Raw genomic sequence first — 21,708 nt, forward strand, 5'->3', positions numbered from 1 at the left:
TCATTTTGATGGTTGTGATGGTGGCTGCCGCTGTGTTTTGTTGTTGGTGATGGCGGTGGAAAAAGGACTCGCCATGTACTGAAGTAGAACGTGGATGGATGGAAAAAATACGAGAGAAAAAGATGTATATCTGATGTATTCTCGCGCATCATCGCAACCCAAGGTTGTTGATACGCCTCAAAGGTTTCCATGAATCGAGATGAGGTATGTGTCTGTGTGTGTTGTTATTAAACGAAAGCACGTTGTGGAATTCTTCTGCGTATGGATTTTTCTGCTAAAGAAAACGAAAAAAAAAAATAGTATTGGTGGGAAAATTGGCCTTTTCCGTGTTTGCATGCGTTGTTTTCCTCCCCCTTCCCCACAGTGTTTAGTGCGTGTTTTTTCCTCTTTAATTATAACACCCTTGTCTCGACATTGTCAGAGAAGTAATACTCGTTAAATAAACACCCGAAAGAAATAGGCATCGCTAGAATTGGGAAACGTGGCTGGCGCCGCCGCGTACATCGAAATCGCGTTAAAAGTCCGCGATGCCGGCCGGTAGTTGTCGTTGCTAAAAAAAAGTGTTCGGGAACAGAGTCTTGTAGAGAGAAACTGTAATTGCTTCGCGAATTGAATCGGAAGCCGATTTGTGTCGAAGATAATGATGACGGATTTGCATGTGAAGAGCTTCATTGTTTTGGCTTCTTGACTTTTGACTTGAGGATTATGATTGGGAAAAACCCCTAGAAGTGATTATAGTAGGTCTGAAAGTATGACTTATTTTTTTTATAAGGTTACTAGCTATAATACCCGGCGCGGTGTCCGGGTTTTCTCCATTTACTGGCAGCATTAAAGAATTTACTAATCATCGCGTTTCAGACCCTTACACTGTTTATCCCTTTACATTGTTTGAGAAATCACGGTAACCAAAGTAAACATTCCGAACGTCTCATCGTTGAGGCCTAAGAACCATTGTTGCCCGACAGTATTTTCGGCCCAGCTCTGACGAAATTTTAAAGTAACCTATCGTTCAAGTCTGATCCTGTTTAGCCTATTGTCGATTTGTATGAAGAACATACACGCAGACAGAAAATAGATTTTATATTTGTTATAATCAGGTAGCAAAACGAACAACACCTGAGCAAACGAATTTTAGGGCTCTTTATATATAGCATTTTTGAGCCACAGAGGCGTCCTCGGGGTATGGAGGTCTCGTGCCTTTTTTTCCCTAAAGACGATCAAAAATTTAAAATATTTATTAATATTTTTATGTAAAAATTAAAATATTGAAAATAAGATGCGATTTTTCTTTTTATCTGAATGGGTCCCGAAAATTTGTAGGCCTTGGGCAACTGACCCGTTTGCCCATGCGAGAAACAGGCCGTGTTTACAATCGTGGTTTAGATCAGCGCTGTTGAGTGGCTCAGCAGTTAAGAAGCTCTTGCTTCTTAGCTCTCGATTATCAGAAGGTTGTCAATAACTGAATTTTCTTTGGATACATATTCCACTTGAATGTAAGAGCACGTTTCCAACAGCTGTGTTCAGAATGTATAGGTGTGATTTCGGCCGTAACAGATGTGATACGTCGAACAGAATTATTTAGTTCGCTTATATCATAAAACTAGTTCAACTCCGGCGGCCTAACTTGATGTTTCCTCCTATTTTCAGCATTTGAAATATATTTCGACATTAATGGTAAGTACTTTTGCCACACGGCTACTGTATAACAGCACATTCATATTCGTGTTGAGGTCAACGTACTGTTGCCTTGAACTTAGTCGAGGATATTCTTTCGAGAATAGTAATATGTAGTCGAGTTAAGAGATAAATATCGTCTAGTGGTGTAGAGAGGTTTCTGGAGAACTGGCCCTTGTGTGTGGTGAGGTTGTATAGCATACAAGAAAAAGGGCTATTGAGAAATGGCCCTTTGTGCTTTCTTCATATTCAACAATATTTTTTCATTTAATTTGCATGACCCTAATGACGGACTAGTGGCTTGATGTTGACAGCGAGAACCTTGGTCAAGATTTTTCCCGGGCTTCTCTATAGTAAATTTATGGTATAGGAAAAAAAAAATTTGAATTTCTTCCTGGCCCACGAGCTTGAGCTTTGTTAGGTTACATTGATGTGGAGGCCATGACGAGATACGTTCCCCCAATTTTCCAGCTAAAGCGGCGTATTTCCCCTTATTTTTACCCTTTTTTGTATCGTATGAAAGCTTCATTTCGTATAAAAGATAAATAACCCATTCAGGCCATATGAAAACAAAAAACTTATTCGAGAGTCGAAAAAGCTCAGTCAAAAACACATCTTAGGCCAGACATTGAATAATTTCTTTTAGGGTCGTAGAAAGGCTTAAAAAATTCGTTCTAGGACCGTGTGAGCGTTGAATAATTTCTTCTAGGGTTGTATATTCGTTAAATAATTTCTTCTAAGACCGCATGAGCAGAGCATTCAATAATTTTCTTCGAGTGGCGTATTGGATAGTTTTTCGAGAGCCGGATGCAAGTTGGTCAATTTTTTCGAAGGCCGCGTAAAAGCTGGGTAATTTTTTCGAGGGTTTGGGGCATAAGTTTCCCAAACTTTTTTTTCCATCCCCCCTCTTCTACAAAATTGTTTTTGTTCTCATCGCCCCGCCAACTCAAGTCAATCCATAGGGTCGTATACTACACTCATAGCTTTTACTGTCCGCCCCCCCCGGACCATTCTGGGGGCGATATTACCCACTTTGGGAAACACTTGTTTAGGGCATTGTAAAAAGTGAGCAATTTCACCGAGTTCCACACATGAGGTAAATATCTCCTTCCAGTTTCATGTAAAGACTGAAAAACACTGATAAAATCAATTTAAATTTCACTTTTCCCAATTTCTTCTTTGGCTGTCCAAAAACTCTCGAATGGGCCACGAGATGTTTCGTACATTCCCATGTAGTTCAGTGTCACAGATTGGATAATCAATAAGAAATTAATTATTCAAATATTAGACTGTTTTTTTTAAATTTGAGTGAAATGTCCTGGTGTTTTTTTCGTTTCAGTGACATTTATAGCAGCATAACGTTATAAAATCCGCATCAAAACTCACTTTTTGCTCTCATATGTTCTCAATAGTTCCATTATTTTTTTTTTTTTACAAAGCATTCCTTGTTGATAAGAAATTGAGCGTATTTATCTTTTGCGTAGGCGTACTCATGTCTGTCTGAGTATTGGGTGTTGACTTGGCGTCTATATTTCCGTCCCCTCAGGTTTTTTTGGTTTGTTTTTTGTCTTGGAAATGCTCGATTTTTGATTATCATTTAAGAAACACAGAATCGCCCACATTATTGGAAAGAAGGAAGGTTACTGCCCTTCAGGAGATCAGCCCACGTTATTAGCCGTTGGTTATTATTATTATTTTTTTCCCTTGCCTTAAAACATTTCCAATTGGAACTATCTTCTAACTTACTTTGAAAGGAATACGTAAATGTGTGTATTATAATAATAAACTCGTTGTTTCGTAAGCTTTCTAATTAATGTTTGCGACGCTCCCACTACGGCGCTACGCTTTTTTTTTTTTTTTTTTTTTTTTACACTTCAGTGGAATGAATTCCATTGAATGTTGCTATATATGGGCAATGGACGGGAAGTGGGAGTTCGTAAGAGAGAAAAATACAACAACAAAAAAAATGTGGGTCGACCGTTTCCACATAGTCCTTGTAAACAGGTATCCTCGTATTGGGTCACATTATGCTACGAGTGTTTAGCGTGAGAGTTTGGAATTGATCTTTTTTTTTTTTTCTCCTCTCGCTCTTTTATCTATTTTATCGCTCATTTCCGTATTTGATAAATGAGGCTTGCGTCACTTTTGTCACCCTCACCTTGAGGTTACGTTCAGTCTGTAAAATTTTATTCCGGTCGTTTTTTATGTGCCGACGAGGCTTTTTTTTTTTTTGTTCCTTTCCTGTTGTGGACGATACATGCGTGTGTGTGTGGTCATTTGTGTGATATTTATATACTACCTGGAACTGTTTAAAAATTATTCACTGCTGAGGAATGTGTCTGTGATGGCTTATTCTATTTTCATGGAAGAATTTTTTTTTTTTCAATTATGTCTGACGTGGAAAAGCCTTGATGTTTTTATTTGCTGTATATGGACACGAAGCTTCACTTGTTATACATACAGGGTGGACGAGAAGTCCTGTGGACACATTTTAGAATTTAATAACATATCAACCAGTTTACATAAAACATTGTGGTTTACGCTGAAATACTTGGTTTATTTTTGGTAAATTTAAAAAAAGTTCAAATTTCACTCGCAGGTGGTGGAGTAAAACAAACTCGGCATAACTCATAAAGTGCATCACGAACAGTGCGTATGGCAATTTGCGTGACATAAAACTACCATATTTCAATATGATTACCCTTTCACCCGTTCAGATGTAACTTGAACTAAAAAAAAGGGTGCTTGTATTGAAATATGATAGTGTTATGTAACACAAATTGTCTCAAACATTAATTATGCACTGTTTGTAATGCGTTTTATGTGATATGCCGAGTTTTTCTTTTTGAGCAGTACCCGAGTGCGAAATTTTGAAACTTTTTATTTTTAATTTGAAAAAACCGAAAAACTCTTAAGTCATGATACTTATTTACTGCAAACCGTACCTTTTTATGCCATTGGTTGATTGGCTATTCATTTTTAAAATCTGCCCAGGGCTTCTCATCCACCCTGTATTCTTCATTTAGTTACTTGAATTTTTCATAGTTATCTCATCTTGATACTTATAACTTCAATAAACTTTATGGTAACTATAGATGATCATTATAGATCTTTGCCATGATGCTGAAGAACCCGAAAATGCTGGACTAAAGATGCTGTAGTCCTGTGTTTCTCAACTTCCCCCCCCCCCCATGGACCACCCCTTAAGGCCATATTTTCTTCTCGTGCCCCCGTTTGATTGAGACCAAACCCGCCCTAGCGTGGGACCTTTTCTTAAATTGAGTGAACAATTGTTTTTTTGAGTAGAGTCTATCTCCGGACCCATGGGTTAGAGTTCAGTAAACTTCCGTCTTGTGGATGCTCTATAGAGGGCTGTGGTGATGTTCGAATGATGTTCTGGGGCCCCACTAGGCCATCTCAAGGGCATCATGGCCCCCAGGACAAGGGATTTTTCTGCGGCACTACCTGGTAAATTCAAGAAAATTTCAACCAGATCTCATTTTTGTGGGGGCTCCCGGACCGTGCCCGCGTGGGCCCATGCGTTAAGACGGCACTAAGGCGCCTTAATAAGCTGGAAGCAACAACTTACATACTGTGGTAGGGCATGGAACCAGATCGTCCGTCTATTTCGTAATTTAATTTTACCTTTGAGATATCGGGAGAATATCACCCGATCTCAGCGGCAGCCTCAAATCGATTTTTTTTCCCCCGATGTCTTGGGCTTGGATCTTGAGGAAATCGAAGAATGAGAAACATTTCAACTGAATTGAAAAGTTATGGTTACGTGAATTAATTAGATAACCTTCGAATGACCAAATAGAACACCTTCGATGGTTTAATCTCTCGAGGAATACACATTTTTTTTTCAAGGTCTCCCCCACACCCTTTCCGCTCTTGATTTTTGCGAAACGGGTTTATGTGAAGGTCAGTTAAGACACCCTCGTTTACCAAATATGGATCGAAGCGTGGTTATTTTAATTACGATCCGAGTCTATAAAGATCCCTCTCATTGTGTTAAAAGTTCTTCCAGCCTTCATATGCGATGTAGAAATACTTTCTAAACGAGAGAATCCGTTTGTCTCTTGATGACATGAAGCCGAGTTTGGTTCAAAAGTCCCTATTAAATATGCTTTTGTGAAGACCATTTTACCATACCACTGATTGGGATCAGTGTCGGGCCTGTGAGAATAAGTTTTTTTTTTTTTTTGTTCAATATCGACGGACACTTGACTGGACACAAAGGGGGACGTTTAATGTCTGTTGCGATGTAAAAATGCCCGAGGTCAAGGCTTCTCTGAACCGTTGCCTTTTGACTGTTGGAAGGTCCCATTGTGGTGATTTCTTCATTGTCTTTGCTTGGATTTTGAATGTGGAAAAAGGAGCGTCCTATTCGACGGAGAAACCTTTTGTTTTATCACCTGCTCATAATAAAAATCATGTCTTTTTCTTTTTCCACGGCAGTAGAACCGGATATTCGTGAAAAAAGATTTCGTGTCTCGAAGACCCTGTGCCTTGCCTTTGTTTTTTTAAGATAAGGAATTTTTCTCTTCATAATCACCATCGCGTTATTTAGTGTCGCAGCATCGCGTTATTTTACCACCTCGACTTCGTGATTTAGTTCGCCTCTATTTCCATTGAAAGCTTGAATTTTCACGATTCTGTAATGCTCTACTACGGCGGGGGTCTTGAACGCATGTCCCGTGGGACACATTTGGTCCTCCGAGCTTTAAATCTTGAATTATGTTTGTCTTCAATCATTTTTGTCCCCGTTTAACTCAAGGGGCTCTATTGGACCCCTTCTATTAAAATGTCGCTAAATAACTTGAGTTGGTTTCCCGCGGGCTTCGTGGACAGTTTCAAATTCGGGAAAGTTGAAGGACACCCCCTACTACATACAAGCTTAACCACAGGTCCACAACTAAGGAAGGGGGGGGGGTAAGGCAAAGGAAATCTGTTGCCCGAGCGCTGGATCAGGAAGGACTCCGATTTTACTATTTTCCGGTTCGAAATAACGGAGGCCGAGCCAAAATGAATACATGCCTTGCGGGAAAGAGTGAATTTTCATTTATAGTTGCGGCCTTGCCCAACCCTCGGCCCGCTTTATTCGCGGCACAGTTCCAGAACACAACCTGCTCGTGGCACATTTACGGATTGCTGGAGTGACTCGTGACGTATTCGCATATCATTTAAGTGACCATGGCACCGATCCAGAGCATTTGAACGAACTACGGCACATTTCCAGATCCGGATCACTCAAGTGACCCGCGGCAGCTTTCCAGACCACTTGAGCTGCCTGTGCCACATTTACGGTTCACTTAATTGGCCCTAGACACGTTTTTCAAACCAATGAATTGGCTCGCACTCTCCCAAAGGTTGACCATTCTTGCTCTGCTACAGTATTACCCCTCAGTATTGCTGCTACCCGATGAATGACTATTTAGGCGACATTTGCAAGAAATCAACGTGACCTTGGCCGCGAATAATATATATTTACGCCCACTTGGTAAACTATATTCATGTCTCTTAAAAATTACACGCTCCACGGAGCCCTTTTATTCCTGACTCGGGAATCGCAATTATCGTTGCCCCGTGCAAATATTTGCTACGTCGCGAGTCGTTATATGGTGTCGAAAAATCGCTTGAGGCAGCTGTTTTGGATTTCACCTATGTCAGTATCGTCTTTGAAATATGGTATGTGCAGAAAGAAACAGAGAAGGTCGTTAGAGAATTGAATGATTTTCACCGCTCTGTAAAAGGTGAATTTATGGCACGATTTTTGTGTTGCCATTCGACACGGAGAGGTCAGCTGTGTGATTAATTAATGACGCAGCAGTGATTTTTTTTTTTTTCTTCTCAATTCGAAAGAAAAGAAATCTCGTGTTAACGAGAAACATTTGCAGATGGTGGAATATATGGCTGCGTGATTCGTGGTTATTAAAAAGTCAGCTGTGGAAAGCCATAACCACGAATTTCCATTTACGAAAAATGCTAGTCAGGCAATATATACCTGCTTGGAACTGGACAGTTTGAGAGAAGGTGATCAGGTGATTCTTCGTAGAAAAATAAAATACATACCATAGAGAGGTCGCTTATTAGAATCACGCGTGATGTTATGATTCGGGTATTGTTATCACTTAGTACGGAACGGACCGATATCATAACATGGGAAAAAATTCGTTTATGGTTATCAGGAATTCTGTTACTTTTATGAATTTTTTTCTATCGGAAGTTGTTTCTTTTTGCATATTTTGAAGCTGATGTTGAACCAGACTCATTTTTTCCCCTCTCTATCGTTTTCAATCTGCAAGACTGTAGAAAGGCTCCCTTATCGGCAGAATTTCTTTACTCGGATCACAGAGACCTAATCGGGCCGCTATGATCCTTGTATACGTAGCTTCGCTTTTGCAATGATTTTCCTATAATGAAGGAATGTCTACAAGCTCGGATCCAGGGGGGGGGGCGATGAAGGCGATTGCCCCCGCCCCCAAGAGCTGAATAATATAGGACAAATTTGGTAAATACGGAATCCGTTCGCATCTGCTCCTTTCGAAGCTGAAGATGTCAGCTTCGGCTTCATTTGCAGCTGAAGATGCCTGCCTCCACTCCATTCAAAGCTGAGGATGACTGCCTTCCCTCAATCGTGGATCCAGTGAAAGGATCACCCCTACCTAGATCTGAATAATATGGAAAAAATGTTCAGTCCCGTAAAAAAATGGGATGATTCAATGAACTTGCACTATTCGCCCCTCCCGATACATCGTCCTGAATCCGCAGCTTTTTGAAGGCTTAAACTTTGTCACCTTCTTAAACTTTTGTCACCCGCGATTTTTTTGCCCAACTCATGTTTCATCTGCTGCTATCAGAGTACTTTGGATATTTTCCCATATGAAAGAACCACTTCAAAGCATGAATAGATACACAAATCTCAATATCTCCAGCTCGCCACCACGCCTCTAACAAAGGTTGACGACTCCCCTAGGAGCCGCGACGCATGCTTCCAGAAACACTGGTACAAATTAAAGAGGAAAATCATTTTGTTCAATTCATAGTCGGTCAGTTTCGACTTCATTCACAGTTTCTTGGCTGGAAGACTTTCATAAGGGATCGTTGGGACCTACCATACATCAGGGGTTCTCAAACTGTGCGCTGCTAACCGTGGCAGCCCTGCCAAAAGTTTTTCGAAGAGATTCTTGGAGAGCCTTGGATTAAACCTGGAAGCGTTGATTAAGGAAAGATGCACCGCAGATGGAAAAAGTTTGAGAACTCCTACCGTGCGTTATGTAAAGTGTTCTAATTCGTTAGACAGTTGCATTCTAACTCCTCACAATTTCTGAAATAGAAAAATTAGCTAGATTAAGAGGGTGAGGATCCCGCTCAAGAACAATTGGGAAAAAAATGCACCATTTAGCATTTTGAAACGTCATGTGGGAAAAAAAACGGAGTTGTGCGTCTCCCGTTTGACCAAGTTGGGAATAAAGTATCTTATTTGCAATCGGGATTTTTTTTTTCGGATCTAGTTGCTGATTGGTTATTGTTATTAGAAACATTAAGCGGCGGATGAAAATGAGAATCAAACTAGTATTTTCATCTATACATTTTCAATTTTTAACGCGTGTTTTGAAAAAAATGTTTTCTCCGATGGAATGTACATCCTTGTTTCTTCACCACTTTCACTCTTTTCAAAGGCTTCTTCTCCCTCTTCTTGAAAGAAAGAGTTAACTTGTTTGATAATAAAAGAAATAGAAGAGACGTTTTTCGCCCCGAGTTTCCACCCGGCTGGTTGATTTAGTTTTTATCAGGTCACCACCATATATGGTAGAAGACCTTGAAAGCGGTCGCTTCTAGTTAAGACCGTTGATGAATGAGATACACACGATGTAATAAGTAGGATAAAAAAAAAAAAAAGAAGCTTTGTATATATACATGAAAATAAAGAATAATTTCAAAAAGAAACAGGAAATACTTTCTTCAAATGAAAGTTTTGAAAATTCTTATTCAAGAAACGTTCTCATTAGAGGTGAGATGTTAGAGAAAGGGCGTACATTAAGATCCACTGATATTTATTGGTCGATCGTGACATCTTATTAAGCATTTATAACTTGCATTGCGTAATACAGATGCAAGTTCTCGGCGGGAAAACTGTCCAATGGGCCTGCATTATTGACAAGGACGTAGCCAGGATGTTTTTTTTCAGAATGGACTATACTGATTGGGACCGAAAGTTTAGTCATGTGACTCCATCTGCATCAGTAATTTTTTCACGTTTGTTTTCTTTTGTGAGGGAGGGTTCTGCAAAATCCTTTTCTCTTTCAATGGACTTGTTTTACTTGTGCATATTAATTATTCATCCCAAAAATCATCTTTGATGTTCAACACCCCCCCCCCCCCGGCTTATTTTTTTCTATTTGGGTAATTTTTCCTGCTACTTCTAAGGACGAGCTTTATGAGGAATAGGGTGACTTACTTATAAAGATTTTACTATTCTTCGCAATTCACATTAAGAACCTGTCATTTGTGCATATGAAAATTTTTGTGCTCTTATGATCCAACTTCTCTATGCAATGAAACTGAGTATCATGCTATGCACAATTCATCGTTACTCCATCACTATACAAGGCCTGATTTTTGCACAGGCTAGTGCAGTGTTTCCCAAAATGGATCATTCCATCGCGGGGGCGATGGAATGATCCAATGGGGTGGTAAAAGCTTTTGGTTTTTTATAAGATCCTATGGTTAGCACATTATGTCGAATTTCTGAAAAACTAGTGGACAGATTTTAATGAAATTTGGTACGAATACACAGTTGTAACAGAGAAATAGATGTACTATACAAAAGTCCTAGTACACACGCATGATTGTCAGCAAAGCTCATAATTGCAGGAATGTGGCTCGTTGGGGGGTGATAAGAAATTGTTTTAAATGGGTGGGGGAACAATGACGATGGAACAAAAGTTTGGAAAACTAATGGGACATTTCCCCTGCTCTCCATAATTTTTGGGCCTCCCCCCAAAATCTAAACATGCCTTGTGCTGCCACCAAACCTCTTTCACCATAGTTGGAGGAGCACCCTCCCCCCCAAAATAAATGCAGTGTCCATAGCCTTCTCATGTCAGAATCAGTTCGTCAGGAAAACATTTTTTTAACATCTTAAACTAAGGGGATCTTTTTATGCACACACACACTTTTCTATACACTGCTGTCTACACATTGGAATAAAGCTCAGCGATGTTTGTGATGAAATTTTTGATTTAGTGCAAACATTGAATATAAAAGTGTAATACAATAGATGCTCACTAATCTGGCATATGTCACACAAATATGTTAAACTACGGAAATGAGCAGATAATTGGAAAAAACCATTTGAATAAACTTCTGTATATAAGACATGTGCAGGACCCAATTTCTGCATAGAAAAGTGGGGCATTTGTCCAGTGTCCCATGATTTTTAGAGCCCCAAAATTTAAACAGCATATTCATTTGACTAATGAAACATCTTTTCACCTTATTCACAGGTGCGTCATAATTTTTGCTTTTCCCCCAGGCAATAGCAAGAGGTTAAAAAATGACAGACTGATGTGCATATGAACGAACATTGTTAACCCTTTAATGGTTTTTAAAATTTTCTGATCTGCATTATATAACTGTCTTGTTGGAAATCACTAAACCGTCTAGAAATTGCCACCTATTTTCATGGATTTTTTTAATCCCGATTGTGAGCTGATAAGCTCCCCCTCAACACACACAAAATAATAAACAAGGAAGAGAAGGAAAAGAACTATCGTTTTCTTTTATTTATATGCTGTAAGCCAGGCCTGTCATTTGGAGGGTCAGGCAGGCCATTGCCCCCCCCCCCCGGCTTTTGAAAATACACTAAAAATGGTATATATGTATATACAAATACATTTATAAAATTATAAATACATTGAGTACATGTTCTTTGCCCCCCCCCCCCCCCGGAAAAAGTTGAAATGATGGCCCTGCTGTAAGCAATAATACTGTACTACCTGGGAGAGAAAAGAAAACCATTGTCTCTCTCCCTTTTTATCAGACTGGGGAAAAAAACTGACTCTGCCTTCTGGCAGTTGATTGACAGGATGGGCGGCAGAAACCTTATCAGGAGAAAAAACTTTCAAACTTTCAACAGTATATGAGCGTGCTGTGGATTACTGTTTTGAGAGGGTTTAAGGAACCCGAGATATCTTGGGATCGCTTCTGTAAGGTTTAATTCAATCGTTCTGTCATTTTGGCCCCTTCCCCAACCCAAAACATGAGTTGTCTCCCTCCAAAAGAAATGTCTGGCTACAGCCCTGATATCAAAGTCGACCCTGGACATGAAAGTAACATGTTTTCTTTTTCCACACATGACGAAAGTCAGCCTGAAAAAGCTGGATTATAGCGTTTATTGTAATTATAAGAAAGAGTTTGTTCTCAAACTTCGCGAGCAATTTTCAAGTCGTAAAAACGTTTATATACAAACATTCTATGATCTTGAACTCGCTGAAATTAATTTTTTAATGCATTGCTTTTACTTGTTAATAGCATGTTTTTATTTTTTCCCTGGCAGATTTCCGACATCATCACTCACCAGACTGATGAAAGGATCACAGCCAAGGAAGCACTTTTGCGGTGGGCACGAAGAACAACAGAGAGATACCCCAGTGTCAAAATCAGTGATTTCACCACCAGTTGGAGGGATGGTCTCGCTTTCAATGCCATCATCCATCGTAACAGGTGAGAAAATTCAAAAGAAATAAAACTATTTTTCATCAAGACTATTTGAATTACAAAAGAAATGGTTTGATTCTGTTCAAGATTAAATCGTTCACTTCTGCTGATGAAAAGACGAGGGTCTTTGTTAGTTTCTTGAATGATAATGAGCTAAAGTCCTCTCCGAAATGTAATTATAATGTGATAATGCTCAGAAATGGAGAAAAAAGAGGTCATTGTGAAGTTCTAGAAATAATGGAATACATCGGGTTTCTTATGTAATGTTTTCTCCATGAAAATTTGAGTGAGAATTATTTGGAAAAAATTATATTGAAATATAGGTGTAACCCGTAATATTTTCAAATGTAATACATCTTTCCAATTTAAAAAATGTTTATTATAAAACAATGAAATGTATAGAACATTAAATTATGTTGATTCAAGTTTCATTCATATTTATGTTTTTAATAAAATTGAAATACAAATTTCACATTTTACTTTTAGTGTAATGGTTCTCTCTTCTAATTTATTGAATGTCAACTCTCATTTCCTTAACTCTATCAAAAATGTCAGTAATGTTCATATCAATTTTTTTTAAATACATTTCAGACCTGATTTGGTTGATTATCGACAGTGCCTTAAAAGAACAGCCAGAGATAATCTGGATAGTGCATTCACTGTTGCAGAACGTGATCTTAATGTCACAAAATTACTCGATCCTGAAGGTAATTTATTTTTCATCTAGAGTGGAAAGCTTATTTTACATTAGTTAAAGTGAAAAAAGTATGCGTAATAATTTTGAGTTCATATTTTGCAGATGTTGATACACCCGAACCTGATGAGAAGTCCCTCATAACGTACATATCATCTCTGTATGATGTATTCCCAAGGCCTCCGTCACATAACGCATTTGTCAATGATGATGTAAGTCTAGTTAAAAAATTAATATGTACTTCAATCTTCACGATATGAAGAAGTTATTGAGTTCTAGAATTCTATAATTAAAAAATGTGTATGATGGGAATTCTTTTAGGAAAAAGGTCGTAAATTGGAAGACTACAGTGATCTTTCCAGCTCTTTGCTTATCTGGATGAGAGAAGCCTTATCCATGCTGCAGGACAGAAATTTCCCCAACACACTGGTGGAAATGAAAGTGAGTTGCTAATATGTACTTATATGTACATCATGCAATGGTCTGATCAATCTATTGATCACGAAACCATTTTTATTACTTATTTTTTAAATGAATAAAAAATAGTTTACAAAATTTGCCTGCCAGTTGAGTTTGGTTACGACCATAACATGTAGCATGGCACCCACAAGGGTGAAGCTGACGGCTTCAGCCTTGGGGGTCGGGACCATCTTTTTTTTTCCATGCTTCCTATTCATTATAGAAGAACCCTGTGAAAGGTCAGGCCTGGAGACCTGTAAAAAATATGAGCCTAAGTGCCCTGTTCCACGATGTGAAGCCAAGGCATAAAGCACATTTAAATATTTGAAAAATAAATTGTTTTTACATGGTTACCTTGAGTTAACAGTTCAGTTCACTCTTGTAAGCTATCATTTGAAAACTTCAAACATTCTCATTTAAAACAATTTTTTTCCCATACTCCAAGCATAACTATTACTCGTATAAATATCAATCTTGTGGCAAATTGGTTTTGCTTACATGACTAATTACATTACTTTGTAACATATTGGTATACACAGGATTTCCTTTAGAAAAGTGTTCCTTTTTTTTCTTCCAAGAAAGGAGTAGGGGTTTCATTTTTCTACGGTGCAAAAAGCACCAAAATAACACCTCACCCTGCTTATGCCAATGGGTTGCACAGTTACAATCATTGTAGATTGAGCTCGTTTAAAATTTCTGAGCCTTTGCATTTCCAATGAGATTTTACTCTCATATTCTATGCTCATAAATATAATATTTTGTCTGAAGTTGAGTTATTTTGAATTTTTTTTCTCTTTGTAACAACCTTGTATTGAATTTTTTTTTCCATAAAATTTGTTTTTGAACAAAACATTTATGGAATTTGCCAGTAATAAAATAAATGTAAAAAAAAGTTGTTTTTTTAATTTTCTAGTCTCTACTTGCTGAATGTACACGCTTCCGTGTTGAGGATGTTCCTCCTCGATTACAAGAGAAACAACGATTAGCTCATCTTCATAGAGATCTACAGGTAGATGATTTTTTTTTAAATATTATCTCATAATCAATTAAAAATTTTGACCCTTTAGTGAAATGTACGATTAAATTTTTTTCTAGTTATTATACAAAACATGTTTTTTTTTTAACATGTATAAAAAATTTTGTTCTATTTTTTCAACAACATAAACAAGAGTTGCAATAAAGAGATACTGGTCTGATAACCTGAGTGTCGGACAGAAAGTGTGACTAAATTACATTATATATATATGTTCTCCGGAGTTGTCCTGGTCAAACTATGAAATATTGTCACATGACTGATGTGTATGGTTATCAAAAATAGTTTGGTGTGTTGCCCAGAAAAAGTGGTAAATGCACAAAGTATGACAATCATAGTGTTTAATATCATATCTGAATGTCTTTCACGGTCCATACCAATAAAATAATGGTCACTGACTCAAGTGATTTGTGAAAGAGTGGTGCTTTACTGATTATAGCAGAGGCCAGCAACCATATTAAAGTGGCCACTTAACGATTCTTTATTTACCAAATATCAACTCTGATATAAGATTTAATCCCTTACTACAGCCGATGTTTGTTATAACGACCCCACGTTATAGCGACCATTCCATTACAACGACCAGTAGGATAAGTACCAAATGTTTTCATATAATGACTATCATATATGTTTTTCTGTCGATACAATTACCCTCCCAATATACTGTCCATTTTTCACAGGATGAAGGGGCCATTATATTGACCATTGCCTAGTTTGTTTTCCTATAAGCAGTCAAACCCAGCTATAGCAAACCAATTTAGTGGACCTAAAATCATTTTACATCTTGCTTCCTATTGTATAACAAATCTCTTGAGTGCGAAATGCTAATGTCCTCACAATTTATGTGTTCAATAAATTTTTGTGATTTTCATTGAAAAAATCATCAGAAAAAGAGGGATGATCCTATGATCAACCGACATAGAGGGTCAGGATCCAGAAAGAGATATTCTGTCTCCACAAAAGTATTGGAGGAAATCAGTTTTTTTTCCCCTGCAGGAAGTAGTTTGTTTCTCCAGCAGTGGTTCGGTCTGCAAGATGGGGTTTCCTTCCTGCTAACTAGAGGAAACTTTTTTTTTTTACCTTCATAACGAGTATTGGAACAATGGTTTAACACTTTTTTTTTGAAGAGTTTCGGCATTTTCTATTGACGTTCCAAAATTTATTTAAGTTAAAAAAATTCATAAAATCAAAATTTTCAGAATAAGTGCATATTTTTAAGCTCAATCATTTTTTTTTTTGTATATGTATATAATTTTTGAAATAAATATCGGTCATAATATTTTCGTAACATTCATTTATTTTCTGGAGTTGGGATTTGTGCTGGCCCATCATTCATTTCAACTTTTTCCGAGAGGGTGGAGGCGTAAAGAACATATACTGAATATTTGTATATATATGTATATATATTTCATCTTGTTTGTCCATTTCTATTGTATTCTTTTGAAGCTGCGCACCCCCCAGAGATGAGACTAATACGGATATTTTATAGAGATGTTTATAATACTGTTTTTTTCCAAGCATCAACCTATTATTGTAATTGTTATATAACACTTTTATATAACTGTATTATTGTAACACTATTACTAGTGAGTGATATGTCAAAGTGTAAAATTTTTTTAAGAAATAGTGCCAAATTCTTTTGATACTGGTATTTCGTTACTGAGCAGCTACAACGAACTAGAAAATAAAAATGTAGAAGTTATTTGCATATGCAGTATATCCATATGTGAGGGATAATTTTTTGCGAATGAAAATGCACTAAAATATAGAAAATATACATTCTAAAAACATGTTTGTTTTGTTTTTTTGCATGGTGATTTTTTCTTTTTAATGTATATTCTTATTGTGCATGTATCTAGATTTTTAACTTTTCTTGGATTTTTTATACATATTTTGGATTTTTAGTACATATTTTGGATTTTTAGTACATATTTTAGGCTTTTCAGTGCATATTTTGGGGTTTTTAATTTTTTAATGCATATTTCGCCACTTTTTAGTACCTTTTAATCCGGGCTCTCTAGTTAAAAAAAGATTCCTCTGCTTCAACAATGACTTTTGAAATGCTTACTTTGTTTACCTTTGTTTCCTGAACAATGTGTTTTTCATCATGTTTATCTCTTCACAATCATTTGTTACTTCTTTAATGCTCTGAGTACAGAGGAAACTCAGTATAAACTATATTTGTGAATAAGGAATGCATTTGAAAGTATAAATAATGCACAAGAAACATTAACTGCTTGTGTACATATAATCAGTAAACTTTGTTATGGGAGATAAGAGCTTGTTTCAAAAACAACAATGATGGAAAATTATTGTTGTTAAATTTCTTTAACACTTGTAACTCACACTAACACTGCTTAGAATAATCTAATTTTAATTCAGTGAATTTTTTTGAATTTTTCTAACATTTTCTGAATCAATTTTTATATGAAAATATAAATGTATTTTGTTTCTGTATGTCATCTTACTATGGCATTTTTGTCAAAGCAATAAATTTCAATTGAATAAATGTAATGAATTGCATTGAATAAATAAATGTAATGAATTGCATTGAATAAATAAATGTAATGAATTGCATTGGATAAATAAATGTAATGAATTGCATTGGATAAATAAATGTAATGAATTGCATTGAATAAATAAATGTAATGAATTGCATTGAATAAATAAATGTAATGAATTGCATTGAATAAATAAATGTATTCATGAGGATGCTTTAATGCAGATTTTCCCAACCTTTTTGATACCACCAACCCCTGAAGCAAAGGTCACTGTTGAAGTAGCTACCCTTCCCCATAAAATCCAAAATGTATTTTATAAATAATTTGCATATCATAAGAAATTGAAGTAGTGAATTGCAATTTCACAACACCAAATGTATCATTTGTGCAATGGGAGTAAATGAAGTGATCTTTCAGACCCCTTACAGAGTACTCGCAGGCCCCCGGGTTCAATGGACCACAGGTTAAAAAACAGTGCTTCAATAGAAATGCAGAGAACTTTTTGGAATCGCAAACTATATCAGATTGATAGGACAGCAATAGGTTCAGAATTTAATTCCATGTAGAGGCGAAATCAACATCAGGAAAAAACGGTACTTCATTGTTATAACCCCTTACAATTACAGTAAGCTCCCCCCCCCCTGTGAATTTGGCTTCTTTGCCATTCATAAAACTAATAAAAATAGCTTCCTCTTAAGCCATTCAAAAAACTCAAAACCTAGCATCAGGGGGCCTTCCTCATTTTAGGAAAGGGGGATGCTACAAAATATATATACACACTACCAACAAAGTACAGAAAATCCTCGGGACCACAAAAAGTTGAATGATGCTATAATTAAAAGTTATACCCACTGAATTTTAGTCTTCAATTTTGATCCTATCCATTTAAGCAATGATAAGGATTATATTCAGTTTTAGTGCAGTAAAACCTCTTTTGTGGTCACCGGCAGGACAAAATAATTCCGTAAAAGTTGGGTGACTATATGAAATCGGGTTTGAAATACATAATTCTATCATGCAAGGGTAAATTATTATTTGACTGCGAAAAAAAGGGGGTGACTGTATCCAAGGGGGTATCCATTAAGAGGGGTTTTCCCTTTCAAAAGAATGCAAGCTTAAAATCTTTCAAACTTTAATCACTTTTGGCACATTTGAGTTTCATTATTATTCCTTTTTTCTTTTTCGCAGAAATTATTTCGAGAATCTGGGACACTTGATATTGGTGAAGATCTTCGAATCGAGAATATTGAGCGATATTGGACTCGTGTTATGAATGCTCACCAGGACAGAGACAAAGCAATTCACGATGAGATGTCAAGGTGAACAAATCAATTTTCTTTTTCTTTTTTTTTAAATTTCACTCACATAACATTTTTTATAAATTTAACTAGAGAAAAATAAAATGACACTTAGAAGAGGTTTGAGCATCGCTAAGCCTTTCACATACAATACAATAAACGAATACTTGGCTTTTTCAAGTGCAACAGAAAATAACAGAAGTCAATTTTTCTCAAATATGAACAAAACACAATGGAGATTCAACTGATATTTGTTAATGTTAAATTTCAAGTAAACACAGTATAACACTTGTAATATACCATAAATAAATGTAATCTTTAGGTTGGAAAAACTTCAAAGACTGGCAGAAAAAGTTCACCGTGAGACAAAGCAATGTGATGGGAAGATGGATGATATTGAACGACATATAGCTGAGGTTGGTACTGTTTGATCTGATTGAAAATATTGATCAAATTGTGGCAAAGCATGTATTTGCTACATGCATTTTAATACATGCGATAGAAATAAGAGGAATATCCCAAGATAATTTAAGGTGTTTCAAAGACTAAAGTATTATATATTCACTGCAGGAAGAGAAGCGAATCCAACGACTGCATCCAGCAGATTCCAAGCACAACTGTGATCAGATAGAGACTGAACTTAAGCATGTTGAAGATAGCTTAAAGTCAATGGCCAGAGATGTACAGACACTGAGAGATGGTCGATATCATCAAGCTCCTGAATTGCACAAGAGGTCTGTGCGAGATTCTTTTGTCTTCATTCTGACTTGTTAAAAGGGAATTTGTTTGCTGATTCTATCAAATTCCCTAGGCATATGAATAATATGTTAACTTCGTCCTTGTTTATTTTATGAAATTTTTATAACTAGAGTGCAGCAATTGCATGAAAGGTGGATGAACCTTCGCATGAGCTTCCAATCAAGGCTGTTAAGTCTGCTGGCTGCAAGAGCTATCAAAACAGAAGAACGAAAAACTACGAAACCTCGACCAGTTTCACTGGAAAAACTTATCGAAACCAATAAATCTTTCAAATTCCTTCAAGAGTGTATTGATTGGGTGCATGGAAAAATGGTAATTTTTCAACAATTTGTATATCCTTTCTTCTGTGTGTATATACATTGTGGAAGCTGCTGGACGAATATCTCTCATCTGTTTGACTTTTTATATTTCACAGAAAACTCTTGAAGAAGCTGATTATGGAAATGATTTGCCAACAGTCCAAAGCCTGTTAGAGCAACATCATACTGAACATAGACTGATTGATCAATTTCACAAAAATGTTGATCAATGTGCTTCTCAAAAGGTTGTTATACATTTTCTTGGAAGAGGGGTAATTAATACATCATTGTTCAGTTTTTTTTTCAGTATTGTACTTATATGTGTATTCTTCTTGCAGAGTCAGTTCAAAGGGGAAGAGTTTGATCTGTATTGTAAGCTTCTATCACGCCTTGAGAAAGGATACTCTGAACTTATGGTACGTGACAATTTCTGTTTTGGTTCTTGGAACATGTTAAATGCATTCAGCTATTGCCACAAGTGGTCTCTCTCTAATAACTTTTGACCTACGCAGACACACTGATCATAGAAATAATTATTCAATTTTATTTTTTGCTGGCTCATTTATGTTAGGCTACCAAGTATTTTCCCAATAATTATATTTTTGGTTTATCTCTGCAAATAATAGAGCTATGTTAAGTATGGCTGTAACTGATTTAATTGTTGTTAAATTGCAAATTTTTGAAGAAGGAAATAACATGGCAATTTGATTTCGGATGTAATTATTGCCTAACATAATCCTAGAAAAAGCATTGTAATTTTTTAAAATTCAATTTCAGATCGCATCAAACAAAAGAATGAGTGATCTAGAAATACTTTTGGACTTTGTCAAATCAGCAACCAATGAGCTTATATGGATGAATGAGAAGGAAGAAATAGAAGTAGCTAGGGATTGGAGCTCAAGTACACTCAATATTCCTGAGTTAGAACAATATCAAAAGGTACATCAAATTGTTTCTTATTGAAAATAAATTATTTAAAAAAGTATTTTGTTTCAATTCTAAAATTTATTGGATTTTTTAATTGTGTAACTTTTTAGGTTTTCACGAGTGATCTGGAAAGACGAGAAAGACAAGTTAATTCAGTACATGACCATGGAAAAGATTTAATACTTCAGAGACACCCTGCCTCAAAATGCATCGAGGTAATCTTTTCGAAAGATATATTTAATATCAAACTTTTCGTGTGAACTATTAATGAAGGAGAACAAATTATTTCATGTTTATATTATTCATCGTTTATTTCAAGTCATGGGTCACACTTTATTTATTAAATCTATTTTTCCTCCATCAGGCTTATTTGTCGGCAATGCAGAGTCAGTGGTCGTGGCTTTTGCAACTGATACTTTGTCTCGAAACACATTTGAAGTATGCTTTGATCTACCATCAGGTGAGTCAGCATTTATTTTTGATGAAAATAGATGCTTTCATTTCTATAGCGATCTTTGGTGTTCATTGCAACTCCGGATTGCTTTAAAGTTTTAAATTTTTTTTATACTGATTTAAATAGGAAATTTTATGAAACTAAAAATAGCTTAAATTATTTTGTTTATTCAAGCTATATATGCAAACTTTGAATATAATGAGTTCTATTCTTTTATTTTCTTAATTTTAGTTCTTCTCTGAAGCTAAAGAATGCCAGCAATGGCTGAAGAAAATTGAAGACAAACTGAACACGACATATAGCAGGAACAACTTTTCAATAGATGAAGGAGAACGTCTTATGAAAGAAATGCAAGAGCTCCGTGATGATCTCAGTCATTATAGCAATGTTGTGTCAACTCTTATCGAGAAAAGTAAAGACATTGTGCCATTGAAACAAAGAAGACAGCCTTTGCCTAGACCATTGAGAGTTACAGCTGTATGCAACTATAAGCATCACAGTGTACGTGATTTTTATAATTCTCTCTCAATTTGATAATTGATCTTTATTTTTTTATTTTATTATTATTTTTTTTGAATTTGATAAAGTGCTCAATTTTCTGCGTAAAAACTAACTACTAACTTTGCTCTAACCAATCTTCACAAAATTTTGCATGGGTAGTAAACAAGACAAAACGTCAACTGGTAACTTTTTTTTTAAACTTCGAAAATGTAAAAAAAAAACGATCAAAACGATTGTTCTCTTATTTGTCATGGATGTAAAGGAAAGGAGTTTCCTTGGATTCGCAGCAAAGAAAACACATTTTGAAGACAGACCAACGACTAGAAAACTGCTTTCCGCTGCAAGAAAACAAGTTATCTTCTTTTTTGGGGGAGACAATCTCTT

At 36.3% G+C, this 21,708-nt stretch overlaps 1 protein-coding gene across 7 annotated transcripts in view; it reads left to right on the forward strand.

Annotated features, from left to right (window-relative positions):
• shot (dystonin-like protein short stop) overlaps nt 1-21,708 on the forward strand; it is a 278,055-nt gene that overhangs the window by 182,291 nt on the left and 74,056 nt on the right. For 6 of the 7 annotated variants that reach the window (XM_089255090.1, XM_089255094.1, XM_089255092.1 and 3 more), the window contains 15 exons: nt 12,239-12,405; nt 12,991-13,106; nt 13,199-13,305; nt 13,415-13,534; nt 14,466-14,561; nt 18,275-18,405; nt 18,707-18,800; nt 18,955-19,118; nt 19,254-19,455; nt 19,559-19,687; nt 19,781-19,858; nt 20,220-20,381; nt 20,480-20,584; nt 20,734-20,829; nt 21,055-21,324. In XM_089255090.1, coding sequence (XP_089111216.1) covers nt 12,239-12,405; nt 12,991-13,106; nt 13,199-13,305; nt 13,415-13,534; nt 14,466-14,561; nt 18,275-18,405; nt 18,707-18,800; nt 18,955-19,118; nt 19,254-19,455; nt 19,559-19,687; nt 19,781-19,858; nt 20,220-20,381; nt 20,480-20,584; nt 20,734-20,829; nt 21,055-21,324 — 2,037 coding nt within the window. Of the gene's footprint in view, nt 1-111; nt 205-12,238; nt 12,406-12,990; nt 13,107-13,198; nt 13,306-13,414; nt 13,535-14,465; nt 14,562-18,274; nt 18,406-18,706; nt 18,801-18,954; nt 19,119-19,253; nt 19,456-19,558; nt 19,688-19,780; nt 19,859-20,219; nt 20,382-20,479; nt 20,585-20,733; nt 20,830-21,054; nt 21,325-21,708 lie in introns of those variants that run through there. The other variant, XM_089255093.1, reaches the window with a different exon arrangement.

The sequence above is a fragment of the Pholcus phalangioides genome, unplaced genomic scaffold, assembly GCF_987345545.1.
Source record: "Pholcus phalangioides strain wild (caught in Gottingen) unplaced genomic scaffold, Ppha-v1.0 ptg000042l_1, whole genome shotgun sequence".
NCBI lineage: Eukaryota > Metazoa > Arthropoda > Arachnida > Araneae > Pholcidae > Pholcus > Pholcus phalangioides.